The sequence below is a fragment of the Mobula hypostoma genome, chromosome 21, assembly GCF_963921235.1.
Source record: "Mobula hypostoma chromosome 21, sMobHyp1.1, whole genome shotgun sequence".
Classification (NCBI taxonomy): Eukaryota; Metazoa; Chordata; class Chondrichthyes; order Myliobatiformes; family Myliobatidae; genus Mobula; species Mobula hypostoma.
This window is the reverse complement of record NC_086117.1, coordinates 21890405-21907500: the sequence shown is the minus strand read 5'-3', so window position 1 is coordinate 21907500 and position 17096 is coordinate 21890405. Positions and strand designations below refer to the sequence as shown.

At 41.7% G+C, this 17096-nt stretch overlaps 1 protein-coding gene across 4 annotated transcripts in view; it reads right to left on the bottom strand.

Annotated features, from left to right (window-relative positions):
- The window catches only part of LOC134359857 (G-protein-signaling modulator 1-like), a 294482-nt gene that overhangs the window by 231759 nt on the left and 45627 nt on the right, over nt 1-17096 (bottom strand). The window contains exon 1 of one of the 4 annotated variants that reach the window (XM_063073609.1): nt 9343-9814. The exons of the other annotated variants lie outside the window; for them this stretch is intronic. Within the exon in view, the coding sequence (XP_062929679.1) occupies nt 9343-9398 (56 nt within the window). The 5' untranslated portion in view covers nt 9399-9814. Of the gene's footprint in view, nt 1-9342; nt 9815-17096 lie in introns of those variants that run through there. 4 annotated transcript variants of the gene reach the window in all.

Genomic DNA, 17096 nt, shown 5'->3' with positions numbered 1-17096 from the left:
ATTCTCCCACTAATCTTGCTCCTTTGCCTGGTTAGCAACTCATCGTTCTGTCCCTGGTCTAGCTTCTCCAGTACTTCACACACTTCGCCCTCCCATTCTGCAGTTCTTGGGAGTTCACCATTTACACACCCCAACAGTGAAACAATCGCTAGCCTAGCTAATCAAAAAAAAAATCAATTCAGTTAACGTGCTCTACTGGTTTATAACTTATATATAAAAAAGGATTCTAGACACAAGCATTCCAAAAAGTTTCACTTATTTTCACTCACACTGTTACAACAGTTTGTAGACAGTAGAATGGCCCCAAAAGACCTGAGGGACAGTTTGAGGTGTCCTAAATTAATGCCTGGGTCAATGGGAGCAGGCTCACCACACCCTACACAAGGCAGCACTATGGGGGGTGCGGGGAGAGAGGCATTATTCTTTTATATTCATCTGAGCATGTGGGTACTGATCTATGGGTTTAACTAAAGCATTTGTTGTGGAATAAAACTGTAGGATGTTAGAATCCCCATTTAAAATGTTCCAATTTTTCATCTGAAATGATTATTATGGTCTGGTTTCATGATTCTCACCCCCCACCCCCAAGACCAAGACCATTTCCTGGTCCTTCTAGATCTAAACCCTGGAGGTTGAAGTGGACAGCTGGTGAATAGTTATATCGGAAAGTTAAAGACAAACTGCGTCGTGGAGAAAGCCTCTGTACATTTGTAAATTTTTGAACATAGATGTTTGCTTTCATTTCTCTATTTGTAAATACTTCTTCTCATCACAACTTTTAGGCAGCTTTTGCTCTTTTTTCACCTGGCACTAAATAAAAGCTCTTGCACTAACATGCCATAGCTGCTTACCATCTATTTTTATTTCAACTGGCGGCCCTCGTCAGACACCCTTACCCACACCTGATAGCGAAGTGTGACAGCAGGCTTCCTCGAGGCTTTAAAAGACACAATATGTGAACAGTAGAGAAAATAATGTATTTTTATCTTCAGATTTTAGTCATTTAAATCCAAATTTACAAGAAAGTTTAAAGTGTAAAGCTTCTAGAAGATGGATAAATTATGTTTATTTGGTTCTAATTATATTTTGGACTGAATGCCCAACAAAGATCCAAGTATATTTGTCAAAGTATGTACAGGTGGCCCCGTTTTTCGAATGTTCGCTTTACGACAGCTCGCTATTACGAAAGACCTACATTAGTACCTGTTTTCGCTAACCAAAGAGGATTTTCGCTTTTACAAAAAAAAGACAATAGATAATAGGTGCAGGAGTAGGCCATTCGGCCCTTCGAGCCAGCACCGCCATTCACTGTGATCATGGCTGATCATCCACTATCAGTATCCAGTTCCTGCCTTATCCCCATAACCTTTGATTCCACTATCTTTAAGTGCTCTATCCATCTCTTTTTTGAAAGCATCAAGAGACTTGGCCTCCACAGCCTTCTGGGGCAGAGCATTCCATATATCCACCACTCTCTGGGTGAAAAAGTTTTTCCTCAACTCCATTCTAAATGGCCCACCCCTAATTCTTAAACTGTGGCCTCTGGTTCTGGACTCACCCATCAGCGGGAACATGCTTCCTGCCTGCAGCGTGTCCAATCCCTTAATAACCTTATATGTTTCAATAAGATCCCCTCTCAGCCTTCTAAATTCCAGAGTATACAAGCCTAGTCGCCCCAACCTTTTGACATATGACAGTCCCGCCATAAGACACCCGCATATAAAGACACCCGCTTTATACGTGTGTTTACCCTGAGAAAGACTACCATGACCGTGAAGCCTTGTGCAGCAGGCAGTTGTGTGCGCATACATGTACGTGCGTATGCATGTACGTGAGCATGCGTGTACATGTCAATTTTTTTTCTCCAAATCGATTTTGGCTCGCTGTCTTCCTGATTTTGATAAGTGAAACTACACAGTACATACATTATTTCTACTTTATATAGGCGGTGTACTTGTCATATCATTCCTGCTTTTACTATATGTTCATGTTATTTTAGGTTTTGTGTGTTATTTGTTATGATTTGGTAGGTTATTTTTTGGGTCTGGGAATGCTCAAAAATTTTTCCCATATAAATGAATGGTAATTGCTTCTTCGCCTTACGACATTTCGGAACACTTTACCTTCGGATAGCAGGGGAAACCTGTATACTATATACAACTGCTGCATTCCACCAGCAACTTTAATGCGTGTTACTATATACAACATTGAGATTCGGTCCCTTACAGGCAGCCATCAAACAAAGAAATCCAAAATAACCCATTAAAGACTGTAAAAATACCCAAATGAAGAGAAGCCACCATTTTCAATAAAACATAAGACAAAATCAAGCTATTCAAATCAACATTAAGTTCAGAGCAGACTTCTTTTCCTTCAACCAAGACAACAGATAAATTATTGTTAAATTCCTGATAGCTGTTGACTCAAATTGAATTCAGTTCCTTTTGCCTCATGTCATGTTTCTACACAAAGAGCAGAAACAAAATGTCCAAAATCATCCCTATATTTACATGAATAATAAGAGAGTGGTATTAAATAAATCTTTGTTAACATAGCCCCTTGAAATGCTGGAGGCTGAAAAATTCTACTGAATAACATCTTATTGTTAAAAAGGATTTGGATGATAAATCTTGCCTCCCCTCTTAGAATCAGCTTAAAAGATTTCATGGCAGTATTTAAAAGAACAGCACAATAGTTTTCTATCAGCATAACATGAAAACAACACCAGGACAACACTATGTTGCTGTTTGAGAGAGCTAGCTATCAAAGGTCGAGTTTATTGTCATTGCACCAATGCAATGAAAAACTGACAACAGTATGAAAAGGCACATAACGTTAAGTACAGAACACTTACAAGGAACACAGAAACATATTGCGTGCTATTCATCTAGCTGCACATTTTACACTGTTATTATACATAAATGACATTCATTGCTCGAAACTTGCTTTGAGACATCCTGAAAAAGTTGTGAAAGACATTTTAAAATACAGGTCTTTCCTTTTCATTTAAAGCTGTTCTTTACTATGCATAAAAGTTTCATGCCACATTTGTAGATTGGATTACTTTTTCTGCTTTTCCTGCTCAACCTCGTGAATGGCTCTTCACCTTGGTGACTTCAGATTTTTACGTTCTTCCTCTCACTTCAGCACACTCTTTTTTTCTTCTTAATTCTCCATTACTAAAAGTCTCCCACCCAGTTTTATGGTCACACCCTTAATTCGTTTATTTCTCCTGGCCTTTCTAACTGTTGGCATTGTAGAACTCTCTGACCATTTGCTTTTTTCACTGACCACTCTTATTTCTCATTCTCTAATTTTCCAAGTCTGGCTCTGGTACAAATTTTCCCCTGAAGTAACTTCAAAGATGCCAATTTTCAAGCATTTAGCCCGTTAGTCTTTATGCCTAATCACATTCCTCATAGGCCCTTTATCTTCCAATAAAATCCTAACTTCCCATTACTGTTCATAATCTATCTTTATTTCATGCTCCAATACCAAAGAACATGGGTTGAAAACTAGTTTAGTATCAGTTGCCAGATTTGGCTCAACCACATTCAATGTATTCACATACAATGGGCCTGTTAACCAGTTACCATAGCAACCTTTGCACTTGCTTTCCATTACAAAACTGATTATTCCAAGATCATCAAAAAAGTGAAGCTAATCCCTAATTTCCCTGACTTTAAATTTACTTTTTGAACCATTCTCCCTCAATTCATATATAATAACTAAGAGACAGGAGCAGGAGTAGGCCATCTGGCCCTTCGAGCCTGCTTTGCCATTCAATCAGATAATGGCTGATTTGGCCATGGACTCATCTCCACCTGTCTGCCTTTTACCCGTAACCCTTAATTCCCCTTTTAATACACCTTTTCTAATAGCAAGGATTGTCACGGAGGCTTTTTTTCAATTAAGTATCAAACATAATTAAACTTTCATGTTTGTCACCACAGCTAATCTGACATAATAATCAATGAGAGTGAAATTCTGCCAAATTCTTATTTGACAGTAACCCTTGCGGTTATTTTTATGTACGTGGTATTGCATATATACAAGCTGTTGCAATTGTTAATGAAACACAAAACATGATTAAGTTGGGCAAGGGCTGATCAAGTAGGAGCTTGACGTAACTGGTACATACAGTCCCGTTTGATCTGAAAGGAAAAGAGTACAAGAATTTGGTGGCTAGAATAGTTCACTGTAATGAGTTCAGACAGAAACATAGACAATTGCTGCGTGGCGAGTCTGTGCACATGCACACATCGCTGCGCATGTGTCTAACCGCCACAGCAAAACTCCCTCAAGCAGCGAGGACTGATGACACAGATGTCATCACCATGAGGGCTGCACATCTGATTCATCAACTACGTAGTATCGCTAATCTGCTTCCACATTCTCTCTGTCAAAGGGGGGAGGTGGCAAGGAACAGAACGTAGAGTTAGTAGTTGATTGTTGCCTCAAGGCTTACGGCCTCCATGTGCAAATGCAAAATGTTATCCAGAGAGTTGCTGTACTTGCTGCCTCCAAAATATTGTGATTATTGCGACATCTTTCCCAAACAAACGAAAGCAAAGCTTCTGTGCCCCAACCTTCTGATTTCTTGAGGTACAGCACAGAGTAGGTCCTTTTCGGCCTTTAGAGTCACGTTGCCCAGGCAACACCCTAATTATTTTTTTAAATTAATTCTGACAATAACCGGAGAATTTACAAGGACCTATTAACCAACCAACCAGTACGTCTTTGGACTGTGGGAGGAAACCCACACAGTCACAGGGAGAACGTACAACCTCCTTACAGGCAGCAGCGGGACTCGAACCAGGGTCACCTGTACGGTGAAATGTTGTGCTAGCCACTTCGCTGCCGTGCCACCCAAAGGTCAATGGCAAAGATCAATTCCTTTTCACTTTAATATGGAAGTGCATTTCAAGTTACATTTTTAAAAACCTACTTTGCTGTTAAAGAACCAAAGACAGCTCCGAATATCTCACTCCCACTTCACAGCACAACATATGGAGCACTGGGTGGCTCACTGTATTTCCAGATGGGATGCCAAATATTGTCTCTTCATAGCTACAGAAAATCCCATGGCATCATGTGAATTAAACTGGGCTGTTTTCACTTAACCCAATGGAACTGGTGCAATGCGAACATGGGAGAGGATAAATTGTTGGATGAGCATGGATCTCAGATGAAAGCAACTACACCTGTACATAACCATACTGATGCTGGGTTTGAGGACCTAAGCGCAGCACCGCATTGCAGACACACAGAAGAGCTCAAACAGAATTAAATGACAAACAGCCGCAAATTAAAAGAATGATTTATGCATGGATTTAAAAGTTAAAAATACATGCAGTATCTATGTCAAGCTCGATTTATTCTGATTATGTCAATCTTGGCACAGGGCAAATCAGCTCAACCAAGCTGATATACTTACAATGGTAGGGAACATATGGTCTGGTCTAGACCAATGATTATGGACTTAATAATTTCTGTACTGCTCCAGCAGTAACCAGGAATAACCGAGGGATGTTTCTTAATGAAGAACTGCCAATCAACCTTGTCCACTTCTGTCCTTCTCCGTCTGGCTGAACAGTGGCTCAATTGTCCACATGCTTCCTCCAGACTGAAAAAAGGTTGCTATGGTTACTTACTTGGGTATTAACGGTGCCTTTCTGTGGCATACAGACACATGAAATAGTCACAGAGTAATACAACACACAAACAGGCCTTTTGACCCGACTAGTCCAAGCCAACCCCAGCATCTTCCCTGCTAGTCTCAGCTGCCCGCATTCAACCCATAACTCTCCATGCCTCTCCTTTCCATGTACCTACCCAAATGCCTCTTACAAAATTGTGACTCTACCCACCTTAACCAATTTCAATGGCAGATCATTCCAGGTATTCACTAACTTGTAAAAAGTTAACACTCTTTTAAGCAACACACATCAAAATTGCTGGTGAATGCAGCAGGCCAGGCAGCATCTCTAGGAAGAGGTGCAGTCGACATTTCAGGCCGAGACCCTTCGTCCTGATGGAGGGTCTCGGCCTGAAATGTCGACTGTACCTCTTCCTAGAGATGCTGCCTGGCCTGCTGCGTTCACCAGCAATTTTGATGTGTGTTGCTTGAATTTCCAGCATCTGCAGAATTCCTGTTGTTTGCATTTTTAAAATTAACACTCTTTTAAATATCTCCCCTCCAGTATCTGTGCTCTCCAGTTTTGGTCTCCCCAACTTTGGAGAAAATACTATGGCTGTCCACCTTATCCATACCCTTCTTTATTTTATATGCTTCTATGATCTACCTCTTAGTCTGCTGTGCTCCAAGGAATAAAGATACAGCATAGCCAACCTCTCCCTACTACTCAAACCCTCAACCCAGGCAACATCCTTGTAAACCTCTTCTGCACCCTCTCCAGCTTGCTAGTGTCTGCCCGAGAACTGGGTGTCCTAATTTGCCCTCCTGATTTCCCTCGATTCATTCATTTATTATGTGCCGTGTCATTATGACATAGGCGATCATGGTTGCATGATCATGATTACTGGCAAATTTCTTACAGAAGTGGTGTGCCATCACCTTCTTCTTCAGGGTAGCGTCTTTACCAGATTGGTTGACCCCAGCCATTATCAACACTCTTCAAAGACTGTCTGCCTGACGTCAGTGGTCACTCACACAACCAGGACTTTTGATATGCACCAGCTGCTCATACGACCATCCACCACCTGCCCCCATGGCTTCATGTGACCCTGATCAGAGGTGTAAAGAGGTGCTGCACCTAGCCCAAGGGTGGCTTGCAGGCTAGAAGAGGGAAGGAGCACCTTGCATCTCCTTTGGTAGAGACACATCTCTACCCCGCCGCCCAATTCCCTCAATTGAATTCCCGAGTATAATAGATGCATTTGATCACAGCTGCCTCAACCCAATTCACATCCAGATTTACTTCTCTCATCAACGTCATCAAAACAAAGTGAAATGCATTTTTTGCATAAACAACAACAACACACAAGGATGTGCCAGGGCCAGCCCCCAAATGTCGCTGCACATTTCTGCCCAGCCACAGCGTGCCCACCATGGTTGGCAGAACAACACAGTATGCAGCAAAACATAACACACCAAGCGGCAAAGTTACAACAGGAAAACAAGCATCACTCCTCCCTACTTACATACATAATCTTCTCATCTCAGTTCAGGCCGTATCTTTGGCTGCCAGCAAGCTTGTGGGTTTGCAAACATTGTGTCTTCAGCTTCCCCAGCGGTCTCACAGACTCAGGGCTACAGCGATCGAGCCTCAACCCCTGCACCACCGGCTGACCTTCAGGACTTGGAACCCAAGCTTCCAGTTCTGGACTAACGACAAAGCCTGAGTATTAAGCTTCAAGATCATGTCTCACGGATCACAAATCTTCAGGGCAGCATTCCCTGTAATTTTTTTTTTTAAAACAGCTGTGCAGACTAACCATTGCTCTGAATGGGAAATTTTTACATGGCCTTAAAAATGCTCGGCACTTTAAATGCATCTTTTTGTAATATGCACCTCGAGGCCCTCCGTTGGTCAGGGTCAACAATGGATGTTTTGTCTCAGCTGTCTCCATGATACGCAAGCCAAGGCAGTCTGATATCGAGAGCAAACAATTGCCCATGCAGCAGGCTCCCCCTCTCCACGCATCTGATGAATTCAAAGGAATGGCGAAGACCGATCAATTTGGCACCATCGGCATCGCAGGAGTTACCAGTCGGTGTTGAACTCAATGTAGGACTGCTTTGGGACTCCAGCTCCAGATTTCTCCCTTGACGTTTACTCCCACAGCCTACCCCATGAGTGGGTATAGTCGCAAGGCAGCTGAGGTTTGAGATCAAAGTTTTCCTTTTCCTAGATAGGCTGCCAACCATGGCTGATGAGCCCCATCTGCCCGAAGCGATTGTTTTTAAGGTGCCAATAACCTGCCTTTGCCCCTTTTCCTGTCAATAGAAACTGTCTTGCCAGGCCAACTAGCTAAGTCACACGTGAAGGCCAAGAGCTAGAATTGGTTGTCAGAGGCTATTTGAGACACATGCCATTGGGAGCTTATCCTCACTACCACCCCCAGCTATAACCAATATCCTTTTATCTTATTTCTCCTCTCCTTTCTTCAATGGAAAGTTTAAGCACTTCCCATTGTTTAACTGTCTCTCAGAAACAATTTTCCAACAAGAGGAAAGTAATTTTTTCTGATTTTAAGAAAGCATTACGCATATCAAACAAACACAAAACCACAACTCACCACACAAATAAATGATATCAGGCAGTCAAAACACCTGACAGCACAATGGCAAAAATAAAAAGTTTCGACTAGATAGCGCCGGCGTTCACAGGCAAGCGGTTTATCAACAATGAGCTACTAACTTCCATTCTGTGTTTATGTTACAAATGGTAACAAGTGTTATAAGTTGAAACACTGATAATGTAAGCTCTAGGATGTTTCAAAGTAAAGGTTGCAATATATTTAGAAGACTTATTATACCATAATTTATTAGTGCATTTCACAATTATATCAACATAGATAAAATTATATTAGATAACTTCAAAATTATTTTAACAATTTCAAAGTTACATTAACATTATATAAAATAAAATTCCAGCTGCGGGGCAACAGGAGCTATGTGTATAGGAGCATTCAGTTACTGAGCGGCCACTCAGCTTGGAGGGAACGGTGCTAGGCGGTCACAAGACCACGCTCCTCCTAACCAAATGGTACACTGACCTCGGAATACATTAGACGACTCCAACCCACGTCCTCACTGGTCTGCCGGTCCGATATCTGACAACGTCCCTGTCACTGAACTTTGAATGCGGAGCAGAGGCTTAGACTCTCACTCCTTTAATTCCTCGACATCCAAGTCCCTAAACCCTAAATTGATTCCTAACTGACCTCTCTATCGCAAAAACCAACCCTACGGACTTAAAAAAAACAACAACCAAGTCTGAGTTATGACCTCGACAGAGACCCGTGGCTTGGCACCATCTTGAAATCCTGACATATGCCTCTTTCATTCCCCTGACCAAGAACGTCAATACCCCTCATCAACCAGGGTTCTGCAATCTTGCCAACCTTCTCCGATCCGATTTGTCTTCTCTCTGCTCAAAGAGTCCGAATCGCATAGCACCGAGTCCCTGCCCAACATCAAACAGCCACTCACATTAATCATCACATTCCCATCAGTTTTCCTCAACCCTGGATTCCTTTTCTTTACTTATTTAGAGATGCGAGGAATAGACCCTTTGAGCAGCACCATCCAGCACCCCCCAATTTAACCGTAGCCTAATTTCGGGGAAATTTACAGCAACCTGTCAGCGTACTAACCTGTACACCTTTGGACTGTGGGAGGAAACCAAAGCACCTGGGTGAAACTCACGCATTTCACTGGGAGGACAAAGGATGCCGGTCCTGAATTCCGAACTCCGATGACCAAAGCAGTAACAGCGTCACGCAAACCGCTATGCTACCAAGATTCCATCATACATCTGCACGGCAGGGGTAATTAAAAGTCATAATATCTTTAACTAAAATACCATTGATGCTGCAAATCCGAAATAAAATCAGAAAATTTTGGAAAAACTCAGCAGGGCAGAGAGCATATATGGAGAGAGAGAGAGAGAGAGAGAGAGAGAGAGAGAGAGAGACACACACACAGAGAAAGGAAGAGCTAGCATTACAGATCCATGACCTTTTGGTTTCACACAATGGGTAATATTGTCCGATTCAAAGCTGCCCTCCTCTCACTCAGTTGTTGGTGCTGCTACATAATCTGCTGCTTGGCAACTCTGCTAAACTTCTAACTGAGTTAAACATACCGAGTCGGTGCTCGATTGCGCTTTGTTTGCTGCGAGAGGACAGTGCTCACGATCACACCACCAATATTACGAAACGCACTCCCATTTCTCTTATTAACAATGGCATGCCCAGAGACTGATCAGCAACTTCCACGTTGCAGCTTTATGGAACCTAATGAACTCACCCAACACTGCATTCCAACTCTTTTTATGCCAAAATCAACTGCAAATGGACTTCACACTATCCTAGATCACACACCACAATAATGCTCCTCAAACCTTGCTTTGCTTTGTACCTGCAAGTGTATTATTTGGTAGTGCTACCTGACGTTCTCTCTTTAGCTGTTTGATCTTCTCCCAATTCTAAATTTAAACTGAGGTTTATCAGTAGTATTCATCCTGACTCCATAATCAAGGATGCAATATCAAGATAGGTAGCAGATTTAGCTCAGTACATCACAGGTAAAACTCTCCTAGTCACTGAGGACATCACCATGGAATGCTGTCATAGGAAAGCAACATCCAACATCAAAGATCCTCACCACCCAGACCATGCTCTTTTCCCGCTGCTGCCATCAGGTAGAAAGTGCAAGAGCCTCAGGACTCACACCACCAGATTCAAGAACAGTTATTACCAGATAACCATCAGGCTCTTGAACAAAGGGGTTAACTACGCTCACTTGCCCTCTATTGAGATGTTCCCACAACCAACATCTCACTTTAAAGACTCTTTATCTTGTTAATTCATGTTCTTATTATTTATTGCTTTAAATTTATATTGGTATTTGCACAGCTTGTTGTCTTCTGCACTCTATTCTATAGATCTGCTGAGTACGTCTGCAGGAAAATGAATTTCAGGGTTGTACATGGTGATATATGCACTTAGATAATAAATTTACTTTGAACTTTGAAGCTGGAAAACAGTGAAGTGACCGAGCAAAGTCAACAAAGATTAATGAAAGAGAAATAACGTTTGACTAATCTGTTGAAATATCTTGCAAGAGTGACTGAGGGGGAAAATCAGTGGATTCAACATACTGGAGGCAGGTTACCAATATAGATTGTGAATTAATTAATGAGAATAATCAAGAGCAGGAATACCTTCCTTGAGTTGTGAAGCCCTGATCATTTGGCTGTGCCCTGATAGTACAAGGTGAAGACCAGAGGGAATTGGTGCTTGAGTTCCAAATATTCATGATCGGTAACAATAATTTGACAGAAAAGACAAAATGTTTGCTAACTACACAAAATTAAGTGGGAATAGGGACACACTGATATAGACAAGTCAACAGTAAATAACAGAGCAGATTAATGCGAGGTTATCCACTTTAGCAGTAAAGACAAAAATGATTATTTTGGAAGGATGCGACGTGACTCCAAAATTCTTAGAGGGCTCAGCAGGATAAATACCACAACGACGTTTTTCCTGGTTACAGAGTCTGAAAATTCAGGGCAAGTCTTCTTTGACTGAGAAGAAACTTGTACTCAAAGACTGGTCAATCCTTGAAAACCTTTAAGTTGGGGGCTCAGTCATTGAACATTTAAAAATGAGATCAAAATATTTTTGACTGAAGGATCAAGGGATATAGAAACATAGAAAATAGGTGCAGGAGTAGGCCATTTGGCCCTTCGAGCCTGTACCGCCATTCAGTATGATCATGGCTGATCATCCAACTCAGAACCCTGTACCAGCCTTCCCTCCATACCCCCTGATCCCTTTAGCCACAAGGGCCATATCTAACTCCCTCTTAAATATAGCCAATGAACTGGCCTCAACTATTTCCTGTGGCGGAGAATTCCACAGATTCACCACTCTCTGTGTGAAGAAGTTTTTCCTAATCTCGGTCCTAAAAGGCTTCCCCTTTATTCTCAAACTGTGACCCTTCGTTCTGGACTTCCCCAACATCGGGAACAATCTTCCTGCATCTAGCCTGTCCAATCCCTTTAGGATCTTATACATTTCAATCAGATCCCCCCTCAATCTTCTAAATTCCAACGAGTATAAGCCTAGTTCATCCAGTCTTTCATCATATGAAAGTCCTGCCATTCTAGGAATCAATCTGGTGAACCTTCTTTGTACTCCCTCTATGGCAAGGATGTCTTTCCTCAGATTAGGGGACCAAAACTGCACACAATACTCCAGGTGTGGTCTCACCAAGGCCTTGTACAACTGCAGTAGTACCTCCCTGCTCCTGTACTCGAATCCTCTCACTATAAATGCCAGCATACCATTTGCCTTTTTCACCGTCTGCTGTACCTGCATGCCCACTTTCAATGACTGGTGTATAATGACACCCATGTCCCGTTGCACCTCCCCTTTTCCTAATCGGCCACCATTCAGGTAATAATCTGTTTTCCAGGGCAGGAGAATGGTGATAAAATCATGAACAGCTAAACCTGTTGTTGAACAGCAGAGCAAGTTCAAAAGGGACAAAAGACTTCCTCTCATTTCTTATGCTCTCAATGACTGATATGAAAACTGTCCCCTTAATTTGAACTTTTGATAATTAAGGCTTGAATGATTCTGAGGACAAAAGTCAATGTTATATGGATACTGAAAGACTGTAGATGCTGGAATCTGGACCAACGCCCAAAACACCTGGAGGAACTCAGCAGGTCAGACAGCATTGATGGAGTGAAATGGGCAGCTGACGCTTCATAAATGTTAAATGTGCACTAATAAATCTTGCCTGCAATCTCCACCAAGTTATTATATAAATAAAAATTGCTAATACTATACTTTAGAACTGGTTTCCTACATTGTGCAGCACTGCTTTTATGGTACAAGATGGAGACCCATACCTCCTATTCTGAGTCCTCATCACTGGATACACTGTGTGCTTCTAAATCCTGAACCACTGGAAGAGGAGATGCCTCTAATCTGAAGGCAAAGGCATTCAAATAGCAGCAACACGGTAAGGGACCAGGTTTGCTAGCAAGCAGAATGTTGGTGGCTCGTTAGTTTCTAGCTTGCAATGATGACAAGTACATACAGTTACAGTAGTTGCACCATTTGGCTCAAACTGTGTTTTGCATTCTATATCAAAATGCACACAAGAGACTGCAAATGCTAGAATCTGGAGAGGCAGCATCCATGGAGGAAAATGATCAGTCAGTGTTTCGGGTCGAGGCACCAGCAGTCAAGATGAAGGGTCTCGACCATAAACGTCAACAGCCCAATTCCTTTCAAAGGTGTTGCCTGACCTGCTGATTTCCTCCAGTGTGTTGTGTTGCTTTTTACAGATGCTGTTTGACCTGCTGATTATTTCCAGCATTTTCCATGCCTGTAACATTTTCTAGTTTAATAAAAGGTATCCGTTCCTGAAAGAGCCAACTTGCCCACTCCATTAATGCTCTCCGTTGAGTTTATCTGTCACCAGGGAATATTTGGTTTTGTGGTGACTGTCCAATTCTGACACCATAATGGGGTAGCAGCTACTGATCTCATCACTATGGTAACCTTGCTCTGAACATAAACCAGAGAAGAATACTGTGATTGCTGCAGAACAAACACAAGGTTAATTCGTTGCATTTGCACAATGTAATCGAAGCAGCATTTGCTTCACACAACAAAATCTCTGAGCTTTATGTTTAATCAAATGCACAAATAACTAAATTACAATACGCTTTGCTCAGATTATCTTCAAACACTCCCCAAACTGGTTTTCCAAGCTTTCATTAACAAGGACATTCATATATATATTTACATACTAGTTTAACAACTGCAAGAGAAAGAACATAATTCAGAGCAGAAGTTGATTATGCAAGTCAGAATCAGGTTTAACATCACTGCCACATGTTGCCTTCATGGCAGAAGTACAATGCAATACATAATAATAGAAAAAAATTGAAATTAGAGCAAATATATATTAAATAGTTAAATTAAATAAGTAGTGCAAAATTTAAAAAGTAGTGAGAAAATGTTCATGGGTTCAACGTCCATTCAGAAATTGGATGGAAGAGCAGAAGAAGCTGTCCTGAAATGTTGAGTGTGGTGTGCCTTCAGGCTTCTGTACCTCCTTCCTGATGGTAACAATGAGAACAGGGTATGTCCTGGGTGATGGGGGTCCTTAATGATGAATACTGCCTTTTTGTGCCAAAAACACTGAACAAAAACAAGCAGTATGGACAATAGACAATAGGTGCAGGAGTAGGCCATTCAGCCCTTCGAGCCAGCACCGCCATTCACTGTGATAATGGCTGATCATCCACAATCAGTACCACATTCCTGCCTTCTCCCCATATCCCTTGACTCCACTATCTTTAAGAGCTCTATTTAACTCTTTCTTGAAAGCATCCAGAGAATTGGCCTCCACTGCCTTCTGAGGCAGAGCATTCCACAGATCCACAATTCTCTGGGTGAAAAAGTTTTTCCTCAACTCCATTCTAAATCTTATTTCACAAAGCTTACTTTACCAAAATGATTACATCCTTCCCTCACAGTCAATTGTGGTTAACAATTGATCTGAATCAATAATTCTTCTGAAAGGATGCCATCAATATTTTCTCTGTGAAATGAAACACTAAAACTAACCTACAACTGCCTCTCAGATGGTTGTAAAAAATCCCACAAGGATTTTCAAACAGAAATAGCAGAGCTTTCAGTCATCCTGGCCAATATTTATCTCTCATCCTCCAGACAAAGCTTATTATTTGGTCATTTTGTTTGACAACCACTTTGGTCAAATATCCCGAGACATTTTACTCCATTAAATGTGCCACAGACTTAGGTGACCATCACTAGCCTGAATGCATTAATATACAAGTGTTGTTGTTATACTTAGCTAAGCTAATCAACCACTGGGATTCTGTCGGAAACTGTCAACTATCAACCACTGAGGATTCTGCGCACTTTAGCCCTGGAAGCACCATCAATCAAGTCCAGTAACAAGATCAACTGAACTTTAGAACCAGATGCACTCTTAAACAAGTAATACTAATTTTCACACCAAAAGTAAGAACAATCATAAATGAAATTTCCTCATGTCTACCCTCAGTTTATACACAGTGCAATTCACACTCACTGTTTAACTATCACGAGTGTAATGTTTTCAGTCAGACACCTTAAGAAGAATAGTGGTTGCTTCTTTTAAAAACATGACTATTCAGGCATAATTGCACCAACTTCACTGTCCTCCCTGTTACACAATGACCAAAGAGTTGGTTAGAACTACACCCATTTAGGGTTGGCTGCTCTAGATGAAGAAGTCAACCCACGTATCTGTTTTGGTATTAACTGCCTCGCAGTGAAGGGACATGTTGTTTTCTGAATTTCACAACATTGTTCTCCATTCAGAGTTGACTCTTCGCCAACTTCACACTACTCATGCAGAACTTGCGTCAGACATGAGAAAATCTACAGGTGCTGGAAATCCAAAGCAACACACACACAAACACACAAAATGCTGGAGGAACTCAGCAGGCCAGACAGCATCGACGGAAAAGCATAAACAGTCGAGGTTTTGAGCCGAGATCCTTCATCAAGGCATAGTGTCAGACACTGTGACTCATTTCAAACTTCATTTTCTAATTAGAGTCTATGGTGGCACCACCGTCAGTGAGAGAGGAGTGGGGCTGTACTTGGGGTTTCAATTTCCAGGATCCTCCCCATGTTTTGACCGAAGTTTAACAGACACTTCCCATTGCTGCAGAATTGCTGTAACTAATTGAGGACATACAAAGTTATATGTGTATGGCCAGTCCCAATTACTTGGAGCATGCAGTGTCCTGTGTGATTGATAATGGAGTTATGAAATCATCTCCACGCTGGCCAAGTCTTAAAACAGTGCAGCACATTGAAAAGAATTTTTCTTTACATTGTAAGATTCATTCAAAACGAACACACAAGCAATTAGGAAGGAAGACAGGGCGAGGGCTTTAACTGCCAGAAGATCTGACTACAGAAGTCGAGAGACTACAGATGATGCAATCCGGAGCCACGAACAAAATGCTGAAGGAGCTCACAAACAAGAGAAAATCTGCAGATGTTCAAAATCCAAGCAATGCACACAAAACGCTGGAGGAGCTCAGCAGGCCAGGCAGCATCTATGGAAAAGAGTAGAGTCGACATTTCAGGCCGAGACCCTTTAGCAGGATTCAGCAGGTCAGGCAGCATCGGCAGATGGAAATGTGCAGTTGATGCTTTGGATCCACTAATAGCACGGCACCACTTACTCCAACCCTTCCCTATCCTCTTTATCCACTGGCCATCTCCACTCTTTCCTATCCTGGCAAATCAACCATCCATTTTGCTCGTCAGATGATACCTGATCCACTGAGCTCCCCCAACACTTTGTTGGTTGATCGGAGTACTGGATTAAGAGACGGCTGTGATGTACAATCTGGCCGACACTGCAAGTGAGACGTGGACTTCCAAGGAAAGAAAGACCTACCTGTGAAAGTGGGAGCACAGTGAAGATTTACTACATTGATTCCTCAGATAGTGAGCCAGTTATACAGGGAGAGATAAAACAAACTTGTCAAATGTACTTTAAAGTTCAGAACAATGCGCGAGATGTAATCTCATGAAAAACATCCAAAAATCTTAGTGTACTGTAAGTGTGAAATTGAGTCTCATCCCACCCAATCAGGATGTCTGCAGCCAGGGGTCAGAGTTTCAAAATAGGGGTTGCCAGTTTAGGACAGATGAAATAAATCTTTTTATAGTGGGTAGTGAATCTTCAGAATTCTGAAACTTGAAGATATTCAAGGCAAGAGGTTATTTTTAGGTGAATTGCAGGATACGAATTCAGTGCACAAGAATGTTTCAAGTATTGATCACATTTTCTTGCAACACAGTCATTCAGTCCATCAGATCTATGCCAGCTCTCAAATCAATCCCATTACCCCCACTTAACTGCAGCCACAGGGAGAACATGCAAGCTGCACACAGACAGCACTGGAGGTCAAGATCAAACCCAGGTCATTGAGACAGTAAGCAACAGCACAAACGTACTGTGTTGCAATTTTGAATGTTGGAGCAGACACAAGGAACTGAAAGGCGTGCACCCGCTTCTTTTGTTTTTGTGAATGGGGGATGGAGGAGGTTCATTTGAAAAAAAAATCATTATTCTGGAGATTTTGGGGAAAAATGTTTTTTTCTGCATTGTACTGTATACTCATCGATAACTTGTTGAAAACTTGTCGCACATTATTCTGAATCACTCAACTAAATTAACTCAAAACTTACACATATTTCCATATAAATATTTTCATTCCCCCCCCCCTCCTTAATCAGAGTCCCTGCTCAAAGTTAATACACCTTTCTGAAGAATGGGTTACTAC